At 44.3% G+C, this 24914-nt stretch overlaps 1 protein-coding gene across 1 annotated transcript in view; it reads left to right on the top strand.

Moving 5' to 3' along the window:
* Positions 1–10912: 10912 nt before the first annotated feature.
* SLC4A11 (solute carrier family 4 member 11) overlaps positions 10913–24914 on the top strand; it is a gene marked incomplete at its 3' end in the record, with an annotated part of 72121 nt that continues 58119 nt past the window's right edge. The window contains exons 1-2 of the mRNA XM_079534550.1: positions 10913–10958; positions 21799–21951. Of these exons, the coding sequence (XP_079390676.1) occupies positions 10928–10958; positions 21799–21951 (184 nt within the window). The 5' untranslated portion in view covers positions 10913–10927. The remainder of the gene's footprint in view (positions 10959–21798; positions 21952–24914) is intronic.

Here is a 24914-nt window from a genome sequence, read left to right as displayed (position 1 = left end):
TGCTTAGCAAAGTGCTGGGCTATCGGACTGGGTGATAAACCTCCTTGGATGAGGTGAGCTCTCTTCAGCTCTGTTTTCTGCAACTTGTTGTAACAGCCCGGACTTAGTGCTCTGTTTCCCATTCCCTTACAAAGGCTCCTGGTTTGCTGCTGAATGCCTGCGTTAACCCTTGTGCTGCTGTTGCCTGTGCTGGGAAAAAGACACTGGAGGCAGCTGTGCAGTCAGAGTAGAGCAGCGATGTCTTTAAGAGATTCACTATATCCACTTCTCGGCAGCAGCTTTTCTCCCCTCTCTTCCTTTTGCATCTTTGCATCCTCTTGTTTTCCCTGCACTTCTCTCCTAAGGTACAGCATCTCACTTCTGGTTGAGCCTGGCTGCCACAAAGCCTTTTTCTTTAAGGAGGCACATGAGCTTTCTCTGCATAGCATCCAGCAAAAAGCTCCGGCTCCCAAGTGCAGGGCTGCTTTAATCTGTTTTTCTGCTTTGCTCCCAGAGGGGAAAAGCTCTGGATCTTGGGTGGGGGCTGGAGGAGAAAACAGGAATCCCATCTTGGTGTGAAGTTAGCAGCTTGCTGGCATCCTTTGTCCGGCACTGGGTTTGGGTGCTGGGCTGGAGGTGCCCAGCTGGGAGCTAATGGGTCACGCTCTCACTCCACCCATCTGCCGCTCACCAATTGGAAGTGAGAGAGAAAGATGCTCTGGCTGGATTAATATTGGAGGCACTGAAAAAACACAAGCCATTGCTGCCTCGGCCACCTGAGCAAGTGGCGCTGGGGATTGGGTGAATTGACTCAGAGCAGCCAGGAGAGGAGCAGAGGCTCTTTGGATGGGAACAGCATCTCTACTGAAGAAGTAGTGCAGGTAAGTTGTGGTCTGAAGCAACAATACTGGAATGCTGCTGATGCTGGGTGATGCGTTCAAACAGGAAATCCAGAAAGGCAGCTCTGCCAGCTCTTGAATTATTTAATTCACTAAAGTAAGGCAGTGCTTGATGGATTTTCAGTGGGCTCTGCTGCTCAGAGATGCTGTCTATTGCTGTGCTGGATGTCTGTGCTGTGTTTAAGGATGGAGCGTACCTCCTGAATTCAGTTTACTTTAGCCAGAGTGCTGCCTTTCAGGGGTTGGGTTTAGTTTCAAGGGACCTTGTGCTCATCTCCTTATGCATGTCTTGCCTGTTTTTATTTTTTTCCTCTCAAATTAATGCTGAAATATCCTCCCAGCTTGCAGGAGAAGGCTTTACATACTGATGTGTTTCACGTGGGGAAAGTGCAGTGCTGAGTGAAAACAAAATGCATGCGTGTGATGTAAAATGCTAGCAAGCATCGTTCCTGATGCTGTAGCCATGGAAGCCATGCAGACAAACCATAAACAGTGTCCTACTGATAAACACTCTGACATGTGTTGTCAGTTGGTAATTATTTCATCGCTGGACCAAAGCGTTTTTATTTTGGGTTGATGATGGATGGCAAGAACTGATGTGGAGCTGCGGGCTCTCCCCTTGCCCACGTTGTTGTTCTTGTCACTGTTGTTTGCTGTTTAGTGGCTCCTGGATATCGAAATGCTATGGTGTTGCTCGTGCCATCCTGTCGAGCCTGTTGGGATATGAAATCACTTCTGTGGGGAGGGCTGAGGCTGAAGGAATCAGCTGCCTTCCTTTGCTTTTTCCTTTAGGCTGTTTTTAATACTGGGGGATGCTTTCCTTTCAGGTATCTTTCCTGACTGAAAATATTTCCTGGTATCTTTCCACAGCTGAAAATCTGATGTTCTTGGTGATCAGTTGGCTGACCACTGCTCTACTTTCGTCCCTTCTTGCTTTCAGTATAGATCTTGCTTTCAATCTTCTGGTTTTGTGTGAATGAGAGCAGGTCTTCTGATCCATTCAGATGGTTTTTTGGGCAGTGGATTTGGGAAGAGGTGCAGGATAAGCTTTGACACAAAGCTTGGTCATCCACAACTGTCTCTTTAACAACATTTTTCCTGCTTAGTGGCAATAAAAACTTTGTAGTAATGTACTTTACATTCCCAAACGTGGTCCTGGGGAATGGTAGAGTGTGTACTGCTGCTGTTGGAGCACTTCTTTCACCAGAATCCCAAACCTGATGTGTGTAGTTCCTTATTTCCACTTTGCAGCTCAATTTTTACAGCATTTAATCCAGCTGAACCATTGCAGGGAGCAGCTCTACTCCTTTAAGCCCCAAGCAGGTGGAATTTCTACTGACTTAAACCATGTTGGCATGTTTTACACAGCAGCACTGATGGCCTCTGAAAGACCTTCAAGTGTGGGGAAGGATTTCAACCAAAAACACAACAGTCGCCTTTTAAAACCACCCTTTTTCAACCCATATCCAGTCCTGACCAAGATTTGGGGCTGTAGCCGTATCTCTTTCAATGGGAGCTATGAGATTTTTTTGATAGGGCCTTGCAAGTGAAAAGAGCCATCTGAAAAGCTGTCAGTAAGAGTTAAAGCTTTCTAAATTATTTAAGTGTTCAGGAAAGGTCTACTGGAAAGCTTCTGCTGGTTGGTCCTTGGGTCTTTGCCAGCTTGTGGGATCTCTGGAGGTATTTGCTTTCACTCCTCTCCAGGTAGCACTCATGCAAGAAATCCTTACAAGTCTTAAATCACATTTTTAGAGGGCCCAACAAAACCTGGGAGTTGCAATAAATAAAACTAATGGCCCAAATTGTTCATTTGTCAGCCAAATCCCAAAGTGCTGTTGTCCCCCAGCTCCGTGGCTTGCTTTGGTCACCTGTGAGATGATGGCCAAGAAACCTGTCCAAGGAGGAAGAGCAAAGCAGCTGCACTGCTCTTATTTCCCAGTGTTTGCCTCCTCACCTCTGGGAGGCACCCTTGGATGTTAATTGCTTGGGGTGAGCTCAATTGTGATGAGTCAACCTGGGCAGCCTGCTGCCAGCTTTCTGCATGCGTATTTTTTTGGGAGAGGAGGTCTTGCCAGCTGCGACAGTGACAACTACTATTTTTCATTAGGTAGTTTTATTGCAATGGGTGTTCTGGAGGAAGCTGGGGAAAGGGATGAAGGGGAGGGGGAATTACTCAATGCAGTAAGGAAAATGCTTTGAAAGCAAGCTCGTCTGATCCCTGAGCCTGTGTGTGGGTGGGTGTTTGCCTGGGAGTGATGAGCAGGCAGGAGGATGCTTCCTGCTCTATTCTTTCAGTGTGATGCTTCTCTATTTTTACAGCCAGCGACTGTGAAAATGAGTCCTAGGGTTTTTTGTTTGCTGGAGTGACCATGGCATGATTTAAGGTCTCTTTGCACTGCTTTCCACGCATCAGAAGAATATCCAGCTCCTCATGTATGGGCCCAGATTAAATGCTTTAATGCTTCCTGAACTGTGGAGCCATAATATTGCTGTACTGGCATCCTAGAGTGGTCATACTGTGGTGAATACTTTAGCTGGACCCAAGTGACTCCAGTGCACCATGGGTTGCCGTAGGAGATGTCAGACTGTTGTTGCTGTGTCTTCCAAAACCCAACAAAATTGAGCTTTCTCGAGGAGTTTTAGAGTTTAGGTTCAGGTAATCCAGACCGTGGTGTAAAATAAATAATAGTATGGGGCTTTGTAACCTATCTGGGAAGCAAAGAAGCAGGGCAAATCCTTTGGGGATGCTTCTTTTTAGAGATAAGAGTTGGAAGAGGATGCGGCATCTACACAGGTTTGTTGCAAGAGGAGTATTTAAAATATTTATTTGTATATAAATATTTAAGAGTGCTGTTGGATGGCCATGCCTACGTGTAAGGAGAGCAAAGATGATGCCTCAGTGGTTCTGAGTCTCTTAACTGGAGTAGGAATTGGCAATAAGTTTGGACTATTTCCTTCATGCCTGCTCTGGACACTTATCTAAAAGCTTACTAAGGTAAAGGGGGTTGGAGTAGATGAAAATCTCCTTGGGTCATGACTGCCTTCTGGATTATCTTCAGGAGTTCCCACATTGATTTGGTGTAGGTATTTGCACAGTTGTTGTACTAAACCTATTTGGTTAAGGTCTTGAAAGAAGATAGCTTCTCTTCAAACAGTGCTGTAGAAAGCAGTGTTAGGAAGACTTTTAGTCAAAGTGGCTGTTGCACTCAGATGAGTAGAAGACAAGCAGGAGCCTTTTGCTTCTTTGCTTGTCTTGTAAAGGATCTTTACTAGGAGAGCAGTAGGTGCTGGAACAGGCTGCCCAGACAGGCTGTGGATGCGCCTTGGAGCTGTTGAAGGCCTGGTTGGATGGGCAGCCTGGTGTAGTATTAGATGTGGAGGTTGGTGGCCTTGCCTGCACTGTGGGGGTTGGAGCTTGATGATCCTTGAGGTCCTTTCCAATCCAGACCATTCTATGATTGTGAAAGGATTTATGCCTCTCATGTTTCCCTTGGGAAGAGATGCTGATAGGCTTCTGTGCTGTGTGGTGCTTGCACAGGGAGCAAGGCTGTAAAACTACAGTCAAAAAAAAGAAGTCATTGTTTGATCTTGACTTTTATCCCTTTAAGGAAGAAAATCCTTAGGAGGAGGTAAATGTTCATACTGCCCATGTAATGAATTGCAAAAGGCCATTTTGCTGATATTTACTGATAATGACTTTATCATGTTTTCCTCTGCCTTTATTAATGCAAAGGAATGCTTTCAAGAGGAGAAACCTAGGTTTGGGATTGCCACAGGCAGTGGTGCTCATGTGCTGTGCTTACCAGCTATGTTCTTGGCCAAGTATTAACACATGTTATTTTGCTTACATTACCCTCCCTTAATCAGGGTGATCAGTTCTTGTGTGTTTTTCTGGCTTTTTTTGGGCACACCTCTTAGGTGGTGAGAAAATGAGTAAAATCTTTAAGCTTTCGTCCTGTGTGTTGATCATTATTGCCCAGAACAGCAGCATATGAGCACACTTCATCTCCGACTGCCAGTAAGAGATGGGTTCCCACCAGCGTTCTCCAGTTGAAGTGGGAATAGATCAACTCCTTAATTGTGTAGATGGCAATGAGAAGTGGTAACTTGAGGCAGAACAGCTTCTCACATGCTGCTGTCCATTCGTTCTTGCTGACTTGAATGGCTTTAAATAGCTTGCAGCAGGTGTTTACACCAGGAGACCTTCCTGCTTGGTTCTTCCATGAAAATCACCGAATCTTATTTTGTAGGCATGAGCAATGCTACGCAGGAAGATCCTGCAATATTGATACCCTTTGAACTTGATCAGTGGGTCGGTGTGATCAGACTTGCAGCCTGTTGAGCTTGTTTTCTATTCCTCTGTGGTGATGCAGTTGTTATGAAAGAGGTTTGAAGCTTCCTTCCCTTGGCTGCTGTTGAGCTCTTGCTGCATACAGAGATTTTTCAGACTTCCAACTGCAGGCTCCTTTCACTCAACGCTCCAAATAATCCTTTTTTTAAAAACCTGTAGGTTTCTCTTGGGATTTTTTCTTTTTTTTCTTACACCTCTCTTTGATTTTTCTACAGACTTCAGGTGGAGGAGGGAAGTAATATGATTTAGTGGGCATGAGAAACAAATTATTTCTCTTCTTCCCCAATCACATAGATGATGGTGCAGCTCTCTTTTCACCTGTGCAGCTGCAGTCCCTTGTTCTGTCATTTTTAGTATATGGAGGGGTGGAGAGAATCAAAGAATGATGATTGAGCTTGCAGTTAATATTAAAATAAGTGGTTTAGTGGAACCCTGGGTAGGGAAATCTTTTTCTTGTCTGCTTTAAGCTTTGAATGGCACCATGGTCCTGACTAAAGCAGGCCTTGCTCTAGATGTCAGCATGAAGTAGGGCAACCAACTCCAAGTTACCTCACTGCGTAGGAACGATGTGTCTCATGATGAAGTTGGGAGAGGGGATTCAGATTGGGTATTGGGAAACATTTCTTCTCAGAGTGGTCAGGTACATTGATGTCCCTGGAGGAAATGGGGGCAATCACTGTCCTAAGGGGAAATGGTTTGAAATTGAGGGAGGGAAGATTTAGGTTGAATGTCAGGGGGAAGTTCTTTTCTATGAGACTGGTAAGGTGCTGGAACAGCTGCCCAGAGAGGCTGTGGATGCCCCATCCATCCCTGGAGGTGTTCAAGGCCAGGTTGTTTGGGGCCCTGGGCAGCCTGGGCTGCTATGAAATGGGAAGGTTGGTGGCCCTGCATGTGGCAGGGGGTTGGAGCTTGATGATCCTTGAGGTCCCTTCCAACCTTGGCCATCCTGTGAGTTCAAGAGCTGTGGAGATGTGGTACTGAGGGACGTGGTCAGTGCGGGTATGTTGGGGTTAGGCTTGATGAGCTTAGAGGTCTTTTCCAACCTTAATGATTCTATGATGGTAGGGATGGATGCTTTTAGCACTGACAAACGTTCATGGAACTCAAATGGAAGTGGCCTAAAACCTTGCTTCAAAGCTGAAACACTGTGTGTCCTATGGACAGAGCACCTGTTTCCAGATAACCAGTGCTATCTGGTGTATTCAGTGTTGTTTAATATGAGAGCTGGGAATTTCTTTAGGGAGAAAGTTGGGAAAATCTAAAGGCTTTTTCAGCTGAGTGTTTGAGCAAGAAGTTACAAGTCTGTTCAAATGATCTGCACTTCTTTAATTCTCTGTAAGACAGGTGGATGTTTTGATCAGTTGCAAGTGGTAGGAAGTCAGATATAGGAGGTCACAAAGGCTGTAGTACCATTTGTAGGAATACCCATGCTATAAACTTGTTAGAGCTGCCTTTTGCTTCAATACAAGGCTTGAGCTGCAGAGAGCTGTTTACTTGGAAGATGCCAGCAGCAGAACATTTTAATTGAGTTATCAAAGTATCCAGAGAATGTGTTTTTATTTGTAATCCACTAATATTGCAAGGCTTAAGAGAGCTTATTACTAACCTTAAAACAGGAGACTTAAAATGGGTTATTAAGAGATCTGAGAAGCATCTCCTGCAGGAATTTAATAATGGGAGATGGCACGGTAGGGCTTTGTCTGTATTTGTTGTTAAATGCAAATGTAAAAATGGTAAGAATGCAGGAAGTCAGGAAGGATGCCCGCTTCTTGCCCGATGCTTCCCACTGTGGATCATCTTAATTTGAAGAACAAGCACCTCATGCTACATCAAACTCAATGTCCTACCTGTTAGAAGTGCTGTGAACTTCATCTCCCCCTCGGTGCCTCTGAGTCACTGCAATGGCTTCAAGTCAAAGGGCAGTGGCTTGCTTTTGAAATCCAAGCTTGTATCCCTGAGTTTAGAGAAATAAGCCTTGTTTTCCACTTTGCAGCACTTCAATTATTTTGCCTTTGAATTCAGTGCTCTTAAAGAGATGAGGTACTAGTCAGAAGCTTATCTTTGAAGAAGTGACTGTGGTGTCTTGATGCCTGTGCAATTGGGTCATATTTAATAGACATCCTTGGCAGGAATTAGGTGGGCTGGCAGTAGAAATGTTGCTATTGGAGTAAACTCTTAAAAACAGCTAAGTTAACAGAAGAGTTCCACGTTTTTTGGCAGATAATTGGTGGTGGCATCTTGTACCTTTGAATAGGAAAAGAAATTCAAGAGTGTGATTGTCCTTGTAGGTATTGGATGAGAGGGATCTTGCTGTATTGAGTACCTTATCCCCTCAGGGTAATGTATTCCAACTTTGTCCTTAGAAGACTGGACTTATGTCTTGCTGAAATGGTTTTGCTTGGATTTTAGTTGTTGAAATCTAAAGGAAAACTTGGGAGTACAGTAATACAGATTTGGATCTGATAGAAGTGGTGCAGGGAGAGAACTCCCACCCTGCAATAACCTAGTGCTGCCCGGATGGTCTGTTCCTCCAGCCTGAAAAGGAGCAGGGTCTGATTTATACTGCACGGAAACAATTCTGCAACTCCAGGCGAACCCTGGGGCACTGTGATGTTGATCTTTAATGTATTTGGAGACTTGTCCCTGGCCAGACTATCCTCAGCAAAGCAAATACATTGATTACAGTGGTGTTTCATAACGGCCTCTTGGTTGAGCTTATTTAATTTCAAGGAGTGGAGTTGAGATGGGGAGAGGAAATGCAGTTCTGTGTGTCAGGACGTGGGTATGTGCCTCACTGAAAAGATAACAGCCTTGCTGTCAGTTCTGGACAGCTCAAACCCATTGCTCCAGTCTTGAGCAAAACATGACTAAGGAGCTGAGACCTCAGAAATTAAATTCCTGTAAGCCTTGTGAAAGGAGAGGCATATGGAGTTTGCTGATAGAGTTTGCCTTTCTGATGGCTACTGAGCAATTACTTAAATACAGTGGAGCTGGCCTTGGTCTTAGCATAGCTTTTTATGGCATACTACTTTGCTTGTGCCAACAGCTTGAAGGGTCAAAATGTGGAGCTTGGTATATGTAAAGATATTCCTCCTTCCCAAATGCCTCCTTCATTCCATGTGGTTAAAATGTTGAGTGTATCTTGCTCTCTCTAGATGCTCTGAGATGCAGGTGATGTAGTCCTCAATTCACCCTTCCTACTTTCACCATTCCTCCATTTCTGTGAGTATGTTGACTTTTAGTTTAGTCCTATAGCTTCATGCAAGTGTCTGGACTTGTGTAAACACCCCTATCACCTCTTGCCTCTTGGCATGTTCCGCACTGTTCTTGATGTCAATATGTGTAACCCCTTCCTTCTGTGGAACTTGTCGAAAGGGCTCTGGCACAACTGTTAGGAAGACCAAATACCATCAGTGCTGTAGGGCAGTGTGACATAGGAAGATGGCAAATTAATGGGGCAGGACACTGTAGGGTGAACGCCCAATTTTTTTTCCTAAATGTGCCATTGCATCTTTAATTACAAGGTTAAGACCTCTGTTTTATGACTCACCTGAACAAACAGCACCTCAAAATAATTGCCTGAGAGTGTTGCCTGGAGGACTATCACTCATTTGTGACTCGGAGGAATGAGTTCCTTCTAATGAAATGGCATTGCCCTTGGTAATCCCACACCTTGCTCTTCACTCTTCTGAATCCAAGAAGCCACTTGATCACAGACTCCTGTAAAGGGGCCGTGTCAACCCAGGCAATGCTGCAGTTGAAGTCATTTCTAAAGAAGGTGTCCAACTCTGAAATCATTGGGTGTTATCTGACCTATAGAAATGGGTGTGTTCAGCTAAAGGAAGAGCAAGCAGTGTTTCATTCTGCCTAGTGATGGATGAACACATTGCTTCAGGCTCCTTTAGAAGCCCTAATAGACGTGAGAAATTGATATACTATCCCAGGGGGAAGTCTGACCTCCGTTCCTTGGGTAATCCATCTGCCTAGGCATACTTTGTTTGTTTCTTTGAAATACGTAAATGCAATCATTACACAATAAGAGCCTTTTAAAAAAAGAAAAACAAAAAAACTTTCCTTTGATCATTAACATGTTAATCAGCCTGGATGGATCTTCTCCTTCCCTTCCAGGTGGAGGGAAACAATTGACTCATGTAATGGGTGCCCCTTGGCCACGGTGCATTTGTTCCTCTAGCCCATTGTTCTGGGATGAACTTGGAACATCGTGTTTCTCTCTTGAACCAGGCATTTGAATTGCCCTTGGATTTGTATGTGATGTTAAATGACCATCAGGGTGTTTCTCCTGGAACTGTGCAGCTCATGCTGTCTGTTCTGAGCCATGCTGAGCTGTAACAAGCAGTGGGGTTGGAAGATGCTGTCGTCAGTGGTGTGACTTGGGTCTTTCTGGTGCACAAAGGCTCCCAGTGGACCAGGATGAATTATATTGCTTGAAAATGTGACAATAAAGGGAAAGGGGAAAAAAAAATCATGCACGTAACCTTTAAGTCAAAAGTTATGGGATAGAAAGAGGGTCTCTGGGAAATATAGTCTCATACCTAAAACGAAAAGCAGGAAACCTAATCTGTAGAACAATAAAGCAGGCAAAACCTCTTTCCTTGTTGGCCCAAATTCATCTCAGGCTTGCGTAGGTAATGTTTGATTAGCCTGATGAAGTGGGGAAAGATGGAGCAGATCTATTCCTCTTTCTGATTGCATTTTGGCTGGGAAGCTACATACAATGAGGTGGCATCTAGGAGTTGCTTAGCAAGGGACTGCTCAGTTGACTCATAAGGCTTGAAACAAAGGGCTTTGTTAACTTGTTATAAAACAGCATGCACCTGTAGGGGAAAGTTGGTATTTCTAGCTGACAGTCTGAATAGTTGAACATTGCTAACAACCAGACAGGGTTGAGATACCAGAGACTTGATATCAGGTGCTCCTATGCTGTTGAAATTTCTGTGCGTTCTAGGCACCCAATTTACCAGCAGTAATTGCAGGTAACTAACTTGCTAATAAGCAGAACGTGTTCTAAAATGAATTTCCAGGATTTGGTTGTCTTGCTGCTATGTGTGGATTTGCTCCTGGCTGCTGTCATCTCCCATTCGTGATGTGCTTGTAAGACCACTTCAGTACGAGTGTTGGTGGCTGCAAAGGTTGCAGAATTCTGGTGCCTGTCTTGAGTACCAAGGACTATTCTGGGGATGTCCTAATGATTAGGAGCAGTGGAATAAGATGTGGAAATCATGTTCTCATCTGAATTTCTTGCTACATCGAACTGGTTCTCTTTATCCATGAGTAAGATACGGACTGGACTTGATTATGCCTTGTGCTTTTTAAAAAGGAGCCTCGTGGATAATTAGCATCTATTATTTGTGCACGCATTTGTTCAGATTCAATAGGTCATTCTGATACAGTCAGGCTTGTCCTGATCTTCAATCTTGCTATTTTGTGCTTCCAGACCAGGTTGTCTGAGACTGCCTAACTGTTTTCATGCAGTAATTGCAATTGCATTAGTTATTCAGGTAAATGCTGAAGTCAATAAACAAAAGGCCACGTTGAGGGAAATCTCTGCCCTTGGTATTTTGGGGCTGTAATTCGGGCTTACAATGAACGTAGCAATGGAGTGAAGACGTCCAGCATCACGATGATTCATATGCTTCCTTTTTTTTCCCCCCCCTTTTTAGAATCTCCACCAGCAGCGATGTCAAGGAATGGATACTTCTTTGAAGAGAGTGGCAAGTATTATTTGACTTACTTATGTGCTGTATCACTGTATTGAAAGGAGAGCAAAGAACTTGAAACAGGTGATACGAAATGTGTAGCTTAAGGAGGATGTGAATGCAGGCTTGCATGGTGATTGTGTAATCTAGAACTGGAAGCAGACTCTGCATTTTTATATCCTGCAGATGTTTTAGATATTCAAATTAGTAAATAATCACCTTCATGCTGTCAGCACTGACTATTCAGGGTGGCTTTGTTTTCCCAGTCCTTTTAGGATGGCTTCCTGTATTGCAGTCTGGTGAGTGTATTTATTTCAATCTTCTTGGAGTGGAGAAGAAGCAGAAGTGTCAGATCCCTTTGGAGACATTCTACCAAGAGCATCAAACAAACATGAGAGTCTCAGCAAATGCGTGTTTCAGTGCAGAATGCTCTCAAGGATTTTTCTTTGAACTGGCATTAAGTTGAGGCATTTGTAAGCTTGTATCATTTGCCTTAGCAAAGGTGGCTGAGCTCTAAAAGGCATTATAATGATGAAGGGCAGAAACTGCATACAGCTGAAGTTGAAGTGCAGTGAAGTTCCAACTTGAGGTTTTGGGGAAATGCTGTTAAGGAGAGATTGCTTTGAGGTACCAACCCAAGGCCAGTCCCAGTGGCATGTGCTCTCTGAAGGCATGGGATTTCTTGCCCTTAGAAATAGTACTCAAAGCATTCAGGATTTCCTAATGATGAAAGCCAAAGGACTGAAATACTCTTGTTATTGAGGCCTGCAGATGCATATAGATGTCAGAAGGCTCATCTGTCTTGGTGCAGGGACAAATTTTTAGGTTAACATCTGGGAAGGGGAAGCAGAGTGCCAGATGCAGCTATGCAGCTGCAGTAGATCCAGCATTACTGTTGCCAGCGCTTTCTCTGGGCTCACCTTCTCTGACAGGGCTATATGGAGCCAATGTCTAGGAGCAAAAGGATGAAACTGGGAGCAAGTACTGTCGGCTCTACCAAGAGGTCCTTTCTGCTAGCTGGATGAAGTAACAGAAGGGCAGAAAACAGTGCCTTACCTTCAGAAAGAATTCAGTGCTTGGTGATCAGTCACCCTCCACTCCCCTAGTTTAACTGGAGGCTTGTGTTTCTGCACAGGATATACAGAGAACGCAGGTTGCAGAAAGGTGGCTGTGTCCATGCAATTACTAAGGCTGGTAGAGACCTCTAAGATCTCCAACACCAACCCATCCCACTGTGCTCGTAACCACATCCCTCAGTGCCAGGTCTGCATGATTCTGAAACACCTCCATGGATGGTGACCCCACCACTCCCTGGGCAGCTGTGCCAGTGCCTGACCATTCTTTTGGAGAGGAAACATTTCCTAATATCCAACCTGAACCTGGTGCAAAGCAGCTTGTTTGGAAACTGTCATCATTAAGCTGCTTCTTGGCACCACTTGTTTAGCTCAGCCTCTTTTGACATTCAGACCAACATATGCTCTTTGCCCCACCCTGAAAGTTTCAAAGAACAGAAAAATTAAGCTTTTTTTTTTTTTTTTCTTTTAAAACCAAAAACCCCAAGCTGCAAAAAACATACAACTAAAAAGCAAAAACAAAATCAACTCTTCCTTTGGTTTGCTTAGCACTTCTTTTTTCCCCCTCAATGATTGAAAAAAATCTCTTAATACTTTCTCTTTGTGCCGCTGATATTTCTCTTTATCTCCTCATGAGATCTTGTGTATACATGTGGGTTTTTTTGTATATTTTATAATAAGGATGTTTTTGTTCCAGGGCAAATCTTAGGCACTATTCAAAGATTATCTTTCCAGCGAATGTTTCTTACTCATCTTCCAAACAACAACTGCAGCAATGTTAAGGCATAAGCTGATATTGAAATTTCAGCTTCTAAGGTGTTGTAGCAAGGGTAATGGCTGCTGTGGCACCAACACAGTGTTTGGTAACACACCCCTGGATAGGAACTTAGCGTGGTATTTAGTAATTTGTAGCTCTCTTTATTAGATAGTGAGGAGTTGAGGAAAGCCCAGGAAGGAATTTCCATAGAATGCATGCTGATATATGGCTATTCTGAAAGCTCAGGGGGGTTTTTATGGTCTCCTGGTATGTGTTAAGCATATGAGCTGCTTTGTTGTTTTAAAAAAAAAAAATAGTCTGGAATGATGATCAAAGGGAGCCCATGCATTTGGGGACAAATTGCAGGTTTATGGCGTCCTCCAGTTTTCAGCTACTGCTAGAGGAACCAAATGAAAAGCTGCTCTGCAATGGCAATGTTAAGAGAAAAAATGAGGAAATAATTTCATATCTACCCAGTTAGAAGCTTCTGATGATGGAGAGCACGGTGTGACAGCAGGTATGGTGGTATTGTTGGCCATGTTCTGCTTTTGAGTCATGTTTCATCACATTCAGTAGCTGTCTTCTGACAACAGCGTCTTGCTGAAAATCTGTTTTCTACTCATGCTCTTGTCTGAATTGAGCCTTTCTCACACAAAAAGAACAAAAAATCTGGCACGCTGTGGTAATGTGTTGATGCAGGTTGTGCATTTAAGTCACTTGACTTTTCAGGTTGTTTTCTCAAATGAGTTTTCTTGGCAAATTGAAGTAACTAATGAGATGACTGTAGACCAAATCCAAACTTAAAGATAATTGGAATCTTGATGAGAGATGCTGAGCTGCATTTCAGTTTTGAGAATAACTTGTCAAACCCTGCACTGTCTTGTTTCTTGGCCATCGACCTCCTGTGCCCAGATAATGAGGGAATGGGGAGGGTGAGCATCCAGTGTTCACTATGAGTGGATTAGCTCTGAAGGCATCAGTATTAGCTGCAAGCAATTAAGTTCTGCCAGTGTGCAATGAGCTTTTTAATTGACATGAGCGTTCTCTAAAATATGAAACCAAAGTTTTTCTAGTGCAAAATCCCAGGGAAGGAGTCCCAGCGTAGTGCTGGGGATATCTGAATTGCTGCATTGTTTTAAAGCTGGCTCAACAGTCACTGCAGCATAAATTTTTTGTCTTCTCGAGCAAATCCCTCACTGCTTGGTCTCCTCTGACTTATTAATTGGTTTTGCTGGCAGAATAAATTGCAGTTGTGCTGAAGGGCCCCAGTCTGGCTTGGGATGTTTGGATATATTTTATCTACTTGTCTTTGTTTTTCAGCTTGCAGTTAGTTCAGTATGTGTAGTGCATTTGTGTATTTTTAAGATTTGTCTTTGTTTTGGAATTGTTTGCAAGACTAAGATATTAATCTAAATGCCTTCATGAAACGAATCCTTTTGCAAAGGGTTCCCCTGATGAGAAGTTGTGTTTAAGAGCAGGAGATGTGCTACTGCTACCTATGGATGGAGAGATTGAGAGGATCTCTTGCAGATGTTTTTTTTTTTTTTTTTAAGAACTGTCTATCAGGAGGCATAGAATTAAACAAACATTCCTGATTTCTGTGGGTTCGGATACAGAACTGAAATTCCACGTGCTGCTGTGTTTTTTAAAAAAAAAAAAAAAAAAAAAAAAAAAAAAAAAAAAAATTAAAGCCCCACTGAATTACTTGGATTATTCACAACATTTCCTAGAAATCTGGCTGCAAAATACAATACTGGAATTAATTCAAAAGTGCCTGGGTGTTTTCTGTAGCAGATCTGTTCTTTCAGTTCTGTTATGAATTATTACTGAGGAGGCAGGGGAAAGTTTATACTTCCATCTGGCTCTTCATGACAAAAGACAGGCTTGAAATAAGGTTGGAAGTGGGGAAGTGAGAAATTATGGCTGGCCAGTAGTGGAAGTATTTATTATGTGGAGGATGTGGGATTTTTTTGTCTAGTGACTCACCTGCTAGCCACTACCTTGTTTTAATCTTACCTGAGAAATTTTGGTTCAATGTGTCATCTTGAAGCAGGCTGGAAGCTTAAGCGATGGGTTGACATCTACATAGCATGGGGTCATTGCTACAAAAGACCACAAACCTGTTCGTGTTGGGATCCTAATAGTTGCTCTGGAGCCAAGAAACATCATCAACGCTTCCCCAGATCTTCTGTCTCTCAGTCTCTACCTGTAGAGGGAATGGAGTTGGAAGACACTCTCTAAATCCCATGTAGATGATCTAGAGAAGTCAGCATGGACCATCCAGTATTTCTGAACAGCTATATGCGCACTGACAAAGATGACCTGGTGCGTTCATTCAAATGCTTTGAGGTGCTTTGAATGTATTCCCCAGTGGGGCATCTCTACTATTGTAGTGCACTGAGTTAATTTCACATTTATCCAGTTTGCTCGGGATCAAGAATCATGTCCTCTCAAAAACAAAAACACAGAAAAATCTCCTTGAGCACAGCTACTCTACAGCTCTTCTCCAAGCAGTGTGTATAGATAATGTCTTTCTCCTCTCAAATCCATGCTGGAGGCAGTGGGAAGGTGGGGCATCCTGAACGTAGCACGTCAAGAAACATGGAGATGTGGTACTGAGGGGCATGGTGGGGACGGGTTGGGGCTGGACTTGAGCATCTGAAAGGTCTTTTCCAACCTTAATGATTCCATGTGCCTGTGCTAGCAAAAAGCATTCGGTGTAATAAAGGAGATCTCCTTACACAAGCACAGGAGTCAGATCTGGACCCTTCTTGCCAATTTGTTGTCAGCAAGCCTTAAGCAGTCCAAAATCGTGGCCTATGGACAGCTCCTGAGAAAGTTGGCAGAACCTTTCCACGTGGCTGCTTGCCACAGGGTGGGTAAACCTCCCTCGGCTGAAAATAGTGAGCTTTGCCAGGGGATCTCTCAACTGTGAACCAAAGGAAAAGCTTAATGTTCTAGCAGGCATCCAGCTGTATGCAGAACTGCTCTGTTTAATCAGTGTGGCTTAAAATTTTAATTCTGGAGAGAGCCTTGCATAATGTGAGTTGATAGCAGCCTTTGGAGAGTGGTGTTCTATGGCTACAGAACTGATTTTTTTCTTGTTTGACATAATTTGTTAGGAAGAAGGAGCTGCTTTTTTTTTTTTTTTTTTTTTATGACTGCTTTTCAGACTTGTGAGTTACCAAAACACACACACAACCAACCACCAAACCAAAAATGGCTTTGGAGATTGACCTCAGCAGGAAGATATAAAATCCAGGCGAACGTTTACTTGAAAACCTGCTCTTATATCCATATAGTTGCTCTTCTGTCTCAAATGACTTTGCTTTTAGTAATCACACTGATTTAGCTGTGCGTATCCCTGTTCGTTGCAGGGGAATTGTAATAGGTGACCTTTAAAGGTCCCTTCCAACTCGTAAGGATTCTCTGATTCTAAATCAGCATGATGCGTGACCAGAAGCTCACCCTGGTTAGCATTTTATCAGTGTGTAGGCATGCAATTTCAATTCTTGTTTCTGGAGAACTGGTAATGCTTCTAACCATCTCCTGCATCCCTTGATTACTTTATCCCTGCCAATGTTAACCAAGTGTAAGGTTATTTGCCCTTTGGAGGCAGCATGAGCCTCATTTTTGTGCAGCATGTAAAGGTCAATATGGAGGTGGAGGCTCTGTTATTGTGTTTACTTTGCACTTAACAGAGGGGAATTGGGGTGTTTTCTGAGATGGGATGAATCTACTGTTCAGGAAACAGAGCAAACCCTCTGATAACTTGCAGCTCTGGGGGGGGGGGGAGGGGTTGCTTTAGGCTAATTAAAGCCTCGTGCTCTTCTTGAAAATTAATGCTTTTTGTTAGTTAAAGCAAGCTGAAAATCCCCAGGACTGGAAAAATCAGATGAAGTGGCTTATTCTAAACGCTTGCATCAGAGCTAGTTTGTAGGTAGATATGGGTAATGCCACATCCCAGTGGAGGTCTGTTTGAGCAGCCTGGTCTAGAGGGAGGTATCCCTGCCTATAGCAGTGGGGTTGGAACTAGATGATCTTAAAGGTCCCTTCCAACCCCAACCTTTCTATGATTCTGTGTCCCCTTACTTTTAAAAGCTGTAGGACATATGTTATTATTGTTGATCTTGCCATAATTAATCTCACAATTAATCTGAGTTCCCTTTTGAGAAAGTGGATATGCTTCTAGGCTCTTTCAAAACAAGAACGTGTAAAATCCTATGCTTGATTTGAAGGACGAGGTTTAGTGGATGTGGTGGTGATGGGTTGATGGTTGGACTTGGTGATCTTAGTGGTCTTTTCCAACCTTAGTGATTCTCTGAATTTTAACTGTGGCAGAGATGTGCGTTTGGCTTGTATGAAGAGCATGGCTTGAGTTGCAAAGAGGGAGGCAAAACATTTGATGTCAGTTTGGAATGGATTAGGATTAGTGACCAAAAAAAAAACCAAACCAATATCCAAAGCAGTGAAGGTAAAATGTCTGGCTGAATCTGACAGCAGAGCAGTGCACATTGTTATTGATATTCTGGTGAGGTGACCAATGCTGCACTGGAAAAATGACTGTCCTGCAACTAGCTACCATCTGTGCCTAGAAATTTCATTAAAAATCATCTGTTTTCTTAAATCTGATGAGCTGATCTTGTTGAATTGCCAACTCTGTGCTCAAAAAGATCTCTTCGAATGCCACTTAGCTTCCTGGCATTAAGAGATTTCAGAAGAGGGGATCATTACCATTTTGGAAAAAGAGCAGGGAGCTGGGGCATGGATTTGGCTGAAGGAATTGGCATTGCTGTGCAAAGCAGGTGCTGTAAGTGGGAGCACTACTTTTGGTTTTTTCTAGACTTGTAGCTTAGACTACCTTTGGGAGGATAGTTAAGGATAGATCTTACCTTGAAGGTGAGATGGCTGTTTCAAAGAGATTGCTTTAAGCATTTGTAGTGTTAACATTGTGGCACTTCAAAAGCCAAGGCTGCAATTTTTGCAGGGATTTTGCCAGAAGCAAATGATGAGCTCTGATTCTCATCTTCCTATTTTGCTCTGCTGTTCCAGCTATGTGGATGAATAGCACAGGAAAGCAATATATCTAAACTGAAGCATAGTGGGTAGATGAATTTGCAAACCTAACCTCATGCTGGCAGATGTTGGTTAATACCATGATTGGCTGTGTGCTTTCTTCTGAGATACACCTAAGGGCTATGATATGGCTATGTCTGGCTTGGCTTATGGGATGATGTCATAGAATGAATCAAAGAATGGCCTGGGTTGAAAAGGACCTCAAAGATCATCTAGTTTCAACCCCCCTGCTGTGGGCAGGGTTGCCAGCCACCAGACCAGGCTGCTCAGAGCCTCTTCCAACCTTGGGATGTTGTTAGGAAAATAGCTGCGTTTTTTTCCTAGAAGGTTTTTTAAGACCTTGTTTCCTTGGAGTCTGTTGCCCTTTCTAGGGAATGGGGATGAAGTTGTACTTTCTGAAAGCTATTCCTGATTTTATTGCTGCAGCTGCTAGGTGCTGCTAACGCATCAGCAGGAGAGATACTGCCACCTCCAATGGTTGCAGGCCAATTCATTGCTCTCCCAGTCAGAGCCCAGGGTTCTCACAGACCCTGTTTTATTTTCAAAAGAAAATAATAATAATAATAATTAAAAAAGCTGTAAGTGTAATCATGTCGTCTATGTTTGGATAGCTGATAGCAGTAGGACTGGAGAAGCTCTGACAAAACTGATGGCAATAAAGAGAGAGACTGGCATGGGTACTGAGGTGGAAGAAGTCAGTTCTGAGCCAGGCATGGTTTACCGAGAGTAGGATGATGATTTAGAGGAGAATGGTGAGGAAAAACTGTATTTTTTCTTCCCAGAACCTGCATAAAATGGGGGTAGTGGCTTATTTTCACATTGCAGGTAATGGGCTGAAGCACAGAGGGACTTAAAGTCAAGACTGGTTCTGGCTAGCTGCAGTTAAGAGGGGATTTTGTTCCTGCAGGATTGTACCTGTTCTTGGCTACTTTTTTTGTTCTTTTCTGTTTCTGTCCCTTATCAGATGAGTCCTGAAGGGCTGAGGGGAATTTTCTTGACTGTAGGTGTTTTTTCAAGGTCTGGAGGGGCTCTGCTGATTGATCTTTACAGCCAACATGACCTTGATTCCTAACTCTGGGTTCAGACTGCAAAATCTTTGGTGTGGTGTTTCTCCCTTCTGTTTGAGACTGAAGTGGCACTGTCTGTGCTCAGTCTGACATATTGACTGTCATGTATAGTGACACAGCGATCCTTGGGGTGATGGGAGAAAGCAGCTGCTAGGGATGGAGACAGCTTTTGTGCTGTCCTTGGAGTGAAGGTGCATCTGCCATGCGTACGCCTTGAGGTGCTCCTGCTCTCAACAGGCATAAGCTGCTCACATTTTAATACCTGGCAGATTTAATGAGCTGCTGGATTCAAAACAGGAGCGGGTTTAGTGATAAAGCAGACACCTGTCTGGGAGTGCAGTTCCTGTACAGCCCAGGTTTGGGATTATTTGCAAGCAGTGTTTTTTGTCTGTCCCTTGCCCAGGGGACGTGTGGCTCGGCTGCCTTTTGTTTTGCTCTTTCCTCCCCTAAGGAGGGAGGAACTGAGGATGCTTCCCTTGCCAGAGTCCTTGCTGACCTCTGCCCAACCCTGGGATCTTACTCCACCCTTGCCCTTCTTTCAGCTCCTGCACCATTTCTCTCCCATTTCCAGCCTTCTCTGCTTTCAGGGCTTGGAAAGCAAATGTATAAGCTTTCCTGCTTTGTTCTTACCTGAACCTTAATTGCACAGGGATAGGTTGAGGGGGAGAAAAAGGTCAACCATGTGCTGTGTGCTTAAATCCCACTTCGTGTACCTTCTGTCTGACCCACTCAGCATAAAGGATGGAGATGTGAGACCTGTTTTGACATCTTCCCTGGGGCTACCATCTCAGATATGGTTGAGATGGAGAAGCTAGGATCATGGATATTTGGCTTACCCTAGGCTGATTTGATCTTCTGATTTTTCCCTTTGTAGGGCTGCCTGAGCTCTTGTGACATTGGGGTGGTGTTAACACCAGTAATGAGAGCTTTGCATTGGTGAGGAGAGGTTATGGTTACTATGTATTTCAGAAGAGCCAAGCCCCAGGTCTAGCATATTGCTTGGGACTGAAATGTTTGCACAGGGGTTGATAGCACTGGCACCATGTCTGTCCTTCCAGGACACAGACTGCCCCTTGGTCCTGGCACATCTGCCAGCCCTATTTCATGCCTGATGGTGGCTGTGATGCCAAAGTCTCTTCTATGCTCTTATCATCCCCCTTTCTTCTGGCTGTTTTATACAATAGGGATACAAACAGCTGCCTAAGCACCAGCAACAGCAGAGAACTGCACTTGGTGCAAAGTGCTGGCTGTCTGAGCTGAAGGAAGACAGCAGGAGCTTGGATATTTCTTAAAGCCTTCAGAGCAGTTTAGATGGGTCAGTTTTTCTCCAGTCATTGAGGCAAAGGTGGTGAAGGAGGGTTGAGTTCATCTGGCATCCCACACCTCAGATAAGCAAATAAGAGGCTGTGTAAGAGCTCGTTGAGTCCCTTGTGCCTTCCAAGTCCTTCCTGGGAGATGCTGAGCACTCATGAGGAGTGCACTGGTGTGCAGCTTGCAGCAGGAAGGGCTGCAGCCCTTGTCCTGCCTTGCAGAGTTCCTGTTTGTGGCTTCCCTTGCTCGCAGTGTTGGTTGTTTTTGTTTTTGTTTTTTTTTTTTTTTGCAGTGCTGAGCAATTGACTTGAGATCTCTGCAAGACTGTATGCACTGCTTTTAGCTGCTTCTCTTGGTGCTGCTGCATTCATGTTCGCTTTTTAAAAGCGATCAATATTTGAGAGTTTCCACTGAATCTTCTGCCTTGAAGCTCACTGTCTTTATTGTGTAACAGTGGCCAAAGCGAGCTAATGAAATATATTCCTTTTTGCTTCAAATTAGGCATCAGAGACTTGTCAGGAGATGGGTAGGAGCTGCTGAATAATCCTAGCAATGCGTTAAAAATAATAATAATAAAATGACGTTCTATAATGTCACTAATTTTTCTAATAGAACAAAGTTGGAGCACACCACAAGAATCCTCCAGCTGCCCTGCAAGAAAGCATCACAGCAAACCAGCTTTGCTGCTGAATGCAACTAGGTTAAACTCTAATTAAAATGTTGCAAAAGGGTGAGGAGTTGTCTGCTGTAATTAAGAAATGTGTCTTTCCTCCTCTGTGCTGTCCCCTCCTGTGACCTGCTGCTCAGCTCTGTGGGGAGCTCCAAGTCTGTCTGTCCATCTGCATCTCCTTGGAAACCACTGCTTTTCCCTGGGGTTAAAACTGCTGGATTGTGGCAGCACAGTGATTGCCCTGCTGCGTGCGGAGTGGGTGAACACCTTGGGTTAAGGCAGTGGCGCAGCTGAAAAACGCAAATGTTTGGGGTCTGCAGGCCAAGATTTCATCCAGATTTGGGGTCTGAAAGAGCTGTTGCTTGGTGTTGTTCTGCTGAAGGCCTGGCTTGCTGCAGGCAGAGCCTTAACTTTTCTGCATCCTTGTGAGGAGGCACAGCTGCTCAGTGGTGCACCTGGAGATTTGTTGTGTGTCAGTTCCACCAATGGGGTCTTTAAAACCTGACCACCCCCCTCCCCCCCCCTCCTCCAGGCTCTGGTGCCGAGCTGCAGGGAGGTTCAGTTGGTGCCGTTAGGCCGTTAGTGGCGCTGCAGCTTGGTGCCAGAGCTCCCACCCTCCTGCACCCAAATGCAGGCCACAAGCATGTGGCCGGACTGCAGGGCAGCTGTGTTGGATGCTGGCCCTGCTGCTTGCTCTGGGGACCCATGTGGGAGCCTGTTGTCTCTTCCCTGTGGCAGCTGCCCCGTGAGGACGCGGAGAAGGCCCTTGCAAGGCTGTGGGGCCGCGAAGGCTTTGCACCTTCAGCCCTTATCGGCAGCCATGGGTTCGTATGTGTGCCCGCATGGGCCCAGCGCAGCTCTCGGCAAGGTTGTAACTGCGTGCCCCTCTTGTTGGCAGGGTACCTCAAGTGTGACACGGACGATGGCTGCGAGGCCAAGGAGGAGACGGGGGGAGAGGAGCTCTTTGATGCCGTGAACTCCTCCATCGTTTCAGGGGACAGCATCCGATTTTTCGTCAACGTCAACCTGGAGGTGCCGCCCAACACTGCTGGTGAGTGATGGAGCTCGGCGGGACGAAAGCAGTTCCTCCTCCTCCTTCTCTCTGAGCACTTCGGTTTTCAGCTGCCGAGTTCTTTTGTGTCATTATAGGAAAACCCAGTAAAAACTGGCTGCTGAGCTGCTCTCAAGCCATCTGCATCATCTTTCCCTTCCCTTTGTCCCAAAATATGAAGCGCTTTCCCAGTGCATCCACTTGGGCTGTACAGCGCAGCATTGGGCTTGGTGACTTTGCAAACACCCCTGCAAAATTAAGATCTTGCTGCTTAAAATGTGGCCCGAAGCCTGGGGCAGGCCTGGAGAGAGATGGTTTTGAGTTTGGAGCCTGGGGTTTTGCAGCAGCAAAAGCAGTAGCAGGCTGGTGGCTGGTGGAGATATGCTTTCCACTGAGCAATTTATTTTTGGTGCACATACTGTCTCTAACTTCAGTGTCATTCTAACACTTCTAAAACCTGGTTGTATGTGTGAAATTTGTTTTGTTTTTCATTATTTTAAAATGTTAGAGGTGAGTTCAGGTCAGTTTTTGCTCTCCAGCAGCTGCTGGTTTAAAAAAAAGCAAGAGTGCAGAGGGGCTTTTGGTGTAGCCCGTGCCTCCTGGGTTTAACTGTGCTGGCTGCAGTCAATCCCCACACCTGCTGCATTGAGGCATGTAGTGGAAATAAGGGGGAAAATGACCTGTTAAATAATTCTGATAGAGGTCAGGTGCCTGCAGTATAAAGCAGGAGATCCCCTCTTGCAAACATAGCTTTGTATCAGCAAATTTAATGGATATTTCTAGTTGCCTTGCCTTGTAGAGCATGTGAATCCAGGACTGCAGCCATGAGTTGTGTTTTGTTGTGATAAGTGTATTGAGTGAGGCTGGTCCCTGCCCTTGGCTCCTAGAGAAGGTGCAAGCCGCAGGACAACATGGCATTGGTGAAGGTTGGTTGCTTTTGGGTGTTGTTAGGAGACAATTTGTTGAGAAATTGGCTAGTTGAACAGTGGCAACAAAAAGCATCAATTGTGTGTGGGCGTCCAATGTTGCATTTAAATGATCCTCAATATGTCCCCTGTGTGTAGAAATACTTTTATGTGCCAGGCTCTATTTGTAAACATAGTTACCTGCTCCTAGGAATTTTGTCTCCAAGTGCCAAATTCCTCTAAATCTTCAACATTTATGCCAGCTGCAGGACAGCTTTGTGCAGGAGAGGAGGAAGGTCTGTGGAATCGTGTTTGTCGGCACTGGTGCTAAAAGCACAGTGTAGCACTACTCTAGCACTTCCACCCTCTGTGCTTTTGCCCCCATTGCATGATTTTAAGCCCACAGTGCATGTGCAGGTGATAAAGAAGACGATGTTGCAAACTTGGCTTTCATAGCAGGTGCAAATCCTGATAGATCTACAGTGTGCACTTGCTAGAAATGTTGATTCAGTAAACATGTGGTGTGGTACAGACCTGTGCCTGACTACATCAGCCTGCTTTCTGAACCTGAGTGGTGACTTTTTATGGATTTTATCTAGCAATTTTCAAGCCTGCAATTTTACAAATGCCATCTTAATTGAAAGACTGAAGGGGACCCACTGCTTTGTGATGAGTCTGGACTTAATGCCTTGGGGTGTGTTTTCTGGGGATAAGGAATGTACGTGCTGTGGATTCTTCTGCATGTGAAGAAGTTTGACTTTCCTTATGTGTCCTCCTGGGCTTTTTGTAAATGTTTTCCCTTTCATTCAAAAAAAAAAAAAAAAAAGAAATTTGTGTATTTGCCTCTAGCAGTGATATTTGTGGTGGAATTAGTTGTATCCTTTTTCTTCAGCTGTTTGGGATGCTTAAAGTAAAAAAAAATGGGCTTCTGACTTTCGGAAAGGAGACTCCAGCACACAAGGGTGGAAATCTTAAAAACCATGCTTTCAGAGGGAAAGGTGTAAAGTGAGCCTTGTTTGTTTGTTTGATAGTGACCAAGTGGGCCAGGTATCAAAAAATCCAGGTTCTTTAGTGATTATCAAGCATAGGGCTCCTCAGAATCCATGTGTTTAATTTATCTAGGCTGTCAGCTCTTCATCAAAGGTGCTTTTGATGAAGCATCTTCTAGAGTTGATTTCTGTACATATCAAATCAGTCCCTGGACACGGAGGCATGGCTGATTTCTTGGGTGGTTGAAAGAAGAGTTGCTGGGGCTCAACTTGGCTTGTGAAAGCAGCCTGAACTGCTAGGGGTGGAGGGATTGCAGTGGGGAAACAATCCTTGTTTTCAATCTAAGTTATTCCCAGAAATTAAGTCTAACTATGCCATGGCCAAGGTATTTCTGCATGTAATGCTACTTGCTTAACTCTGTAAGGGAGTGGGGAAGTTCAGAAATTCCCTTGCATTGCTGTTGCTCTCTGGTTACTTTCTTCTATATCTGTGCTTTGAATCCCTAACCCATGAATGCTGTGCATTTATAGCACTTGTTTCCAGCTTTGGGGAGTGAGGAAAGCATTAAGTTTTTTTCCAGGCAGTGCAAGACCCTCCCTTGCACAGCTCATTTCCAACTCCAAAATGAGCTCATGCACCAAAGATTCTGATGTTCTTTAAACACAGTGAAAAGTGAATGTGGGAATGATATCTTTTCATCTTCCTCTTGTTTTCTTGCTTTCTTAAAGCTGGTTGAAAGAAGCCCTTGAGTCTAAAGGTCTCTTTCATGTAGAATCATTAAGGTTAGAAAAGACCTCCCAAGGTCATCACATCCACCCCACCATATCCTTCAGTGTCACATCTCCAGGGGTGGTGACTACACCACCTCCCTGGGCAGCCTGTGCCAATGCCTGGTCACTCTGTGAAGCTTTTGTTTCCTATTTGTGCTAAGGAGCTTGGTGTTACCCTTTTGTGCCATGCAGACTGTTGAAGACCATTTGTAGAGAGATCTTCAATGCTGTCTGTGTTGGTTTGGCCCCTAGTGTTTGATGCACACCCTGCTTAAAGCATAGTTCCTTAATCTATGGC

This window comes from Tetrao urogallus (assembly GCF_951394365.1).
Source record: "Tetrao urogallus genome assembly, chromosome: 4".
Lineage (NCBI taxonomy): Eukaryota > Metazoa > Chordata > Aves > Galliformes > Phasianidae > Tetrao > Tetrao urogallus.
This window is presented reverse-complemented; position numbering and strand designations above follow the sequence as displayed.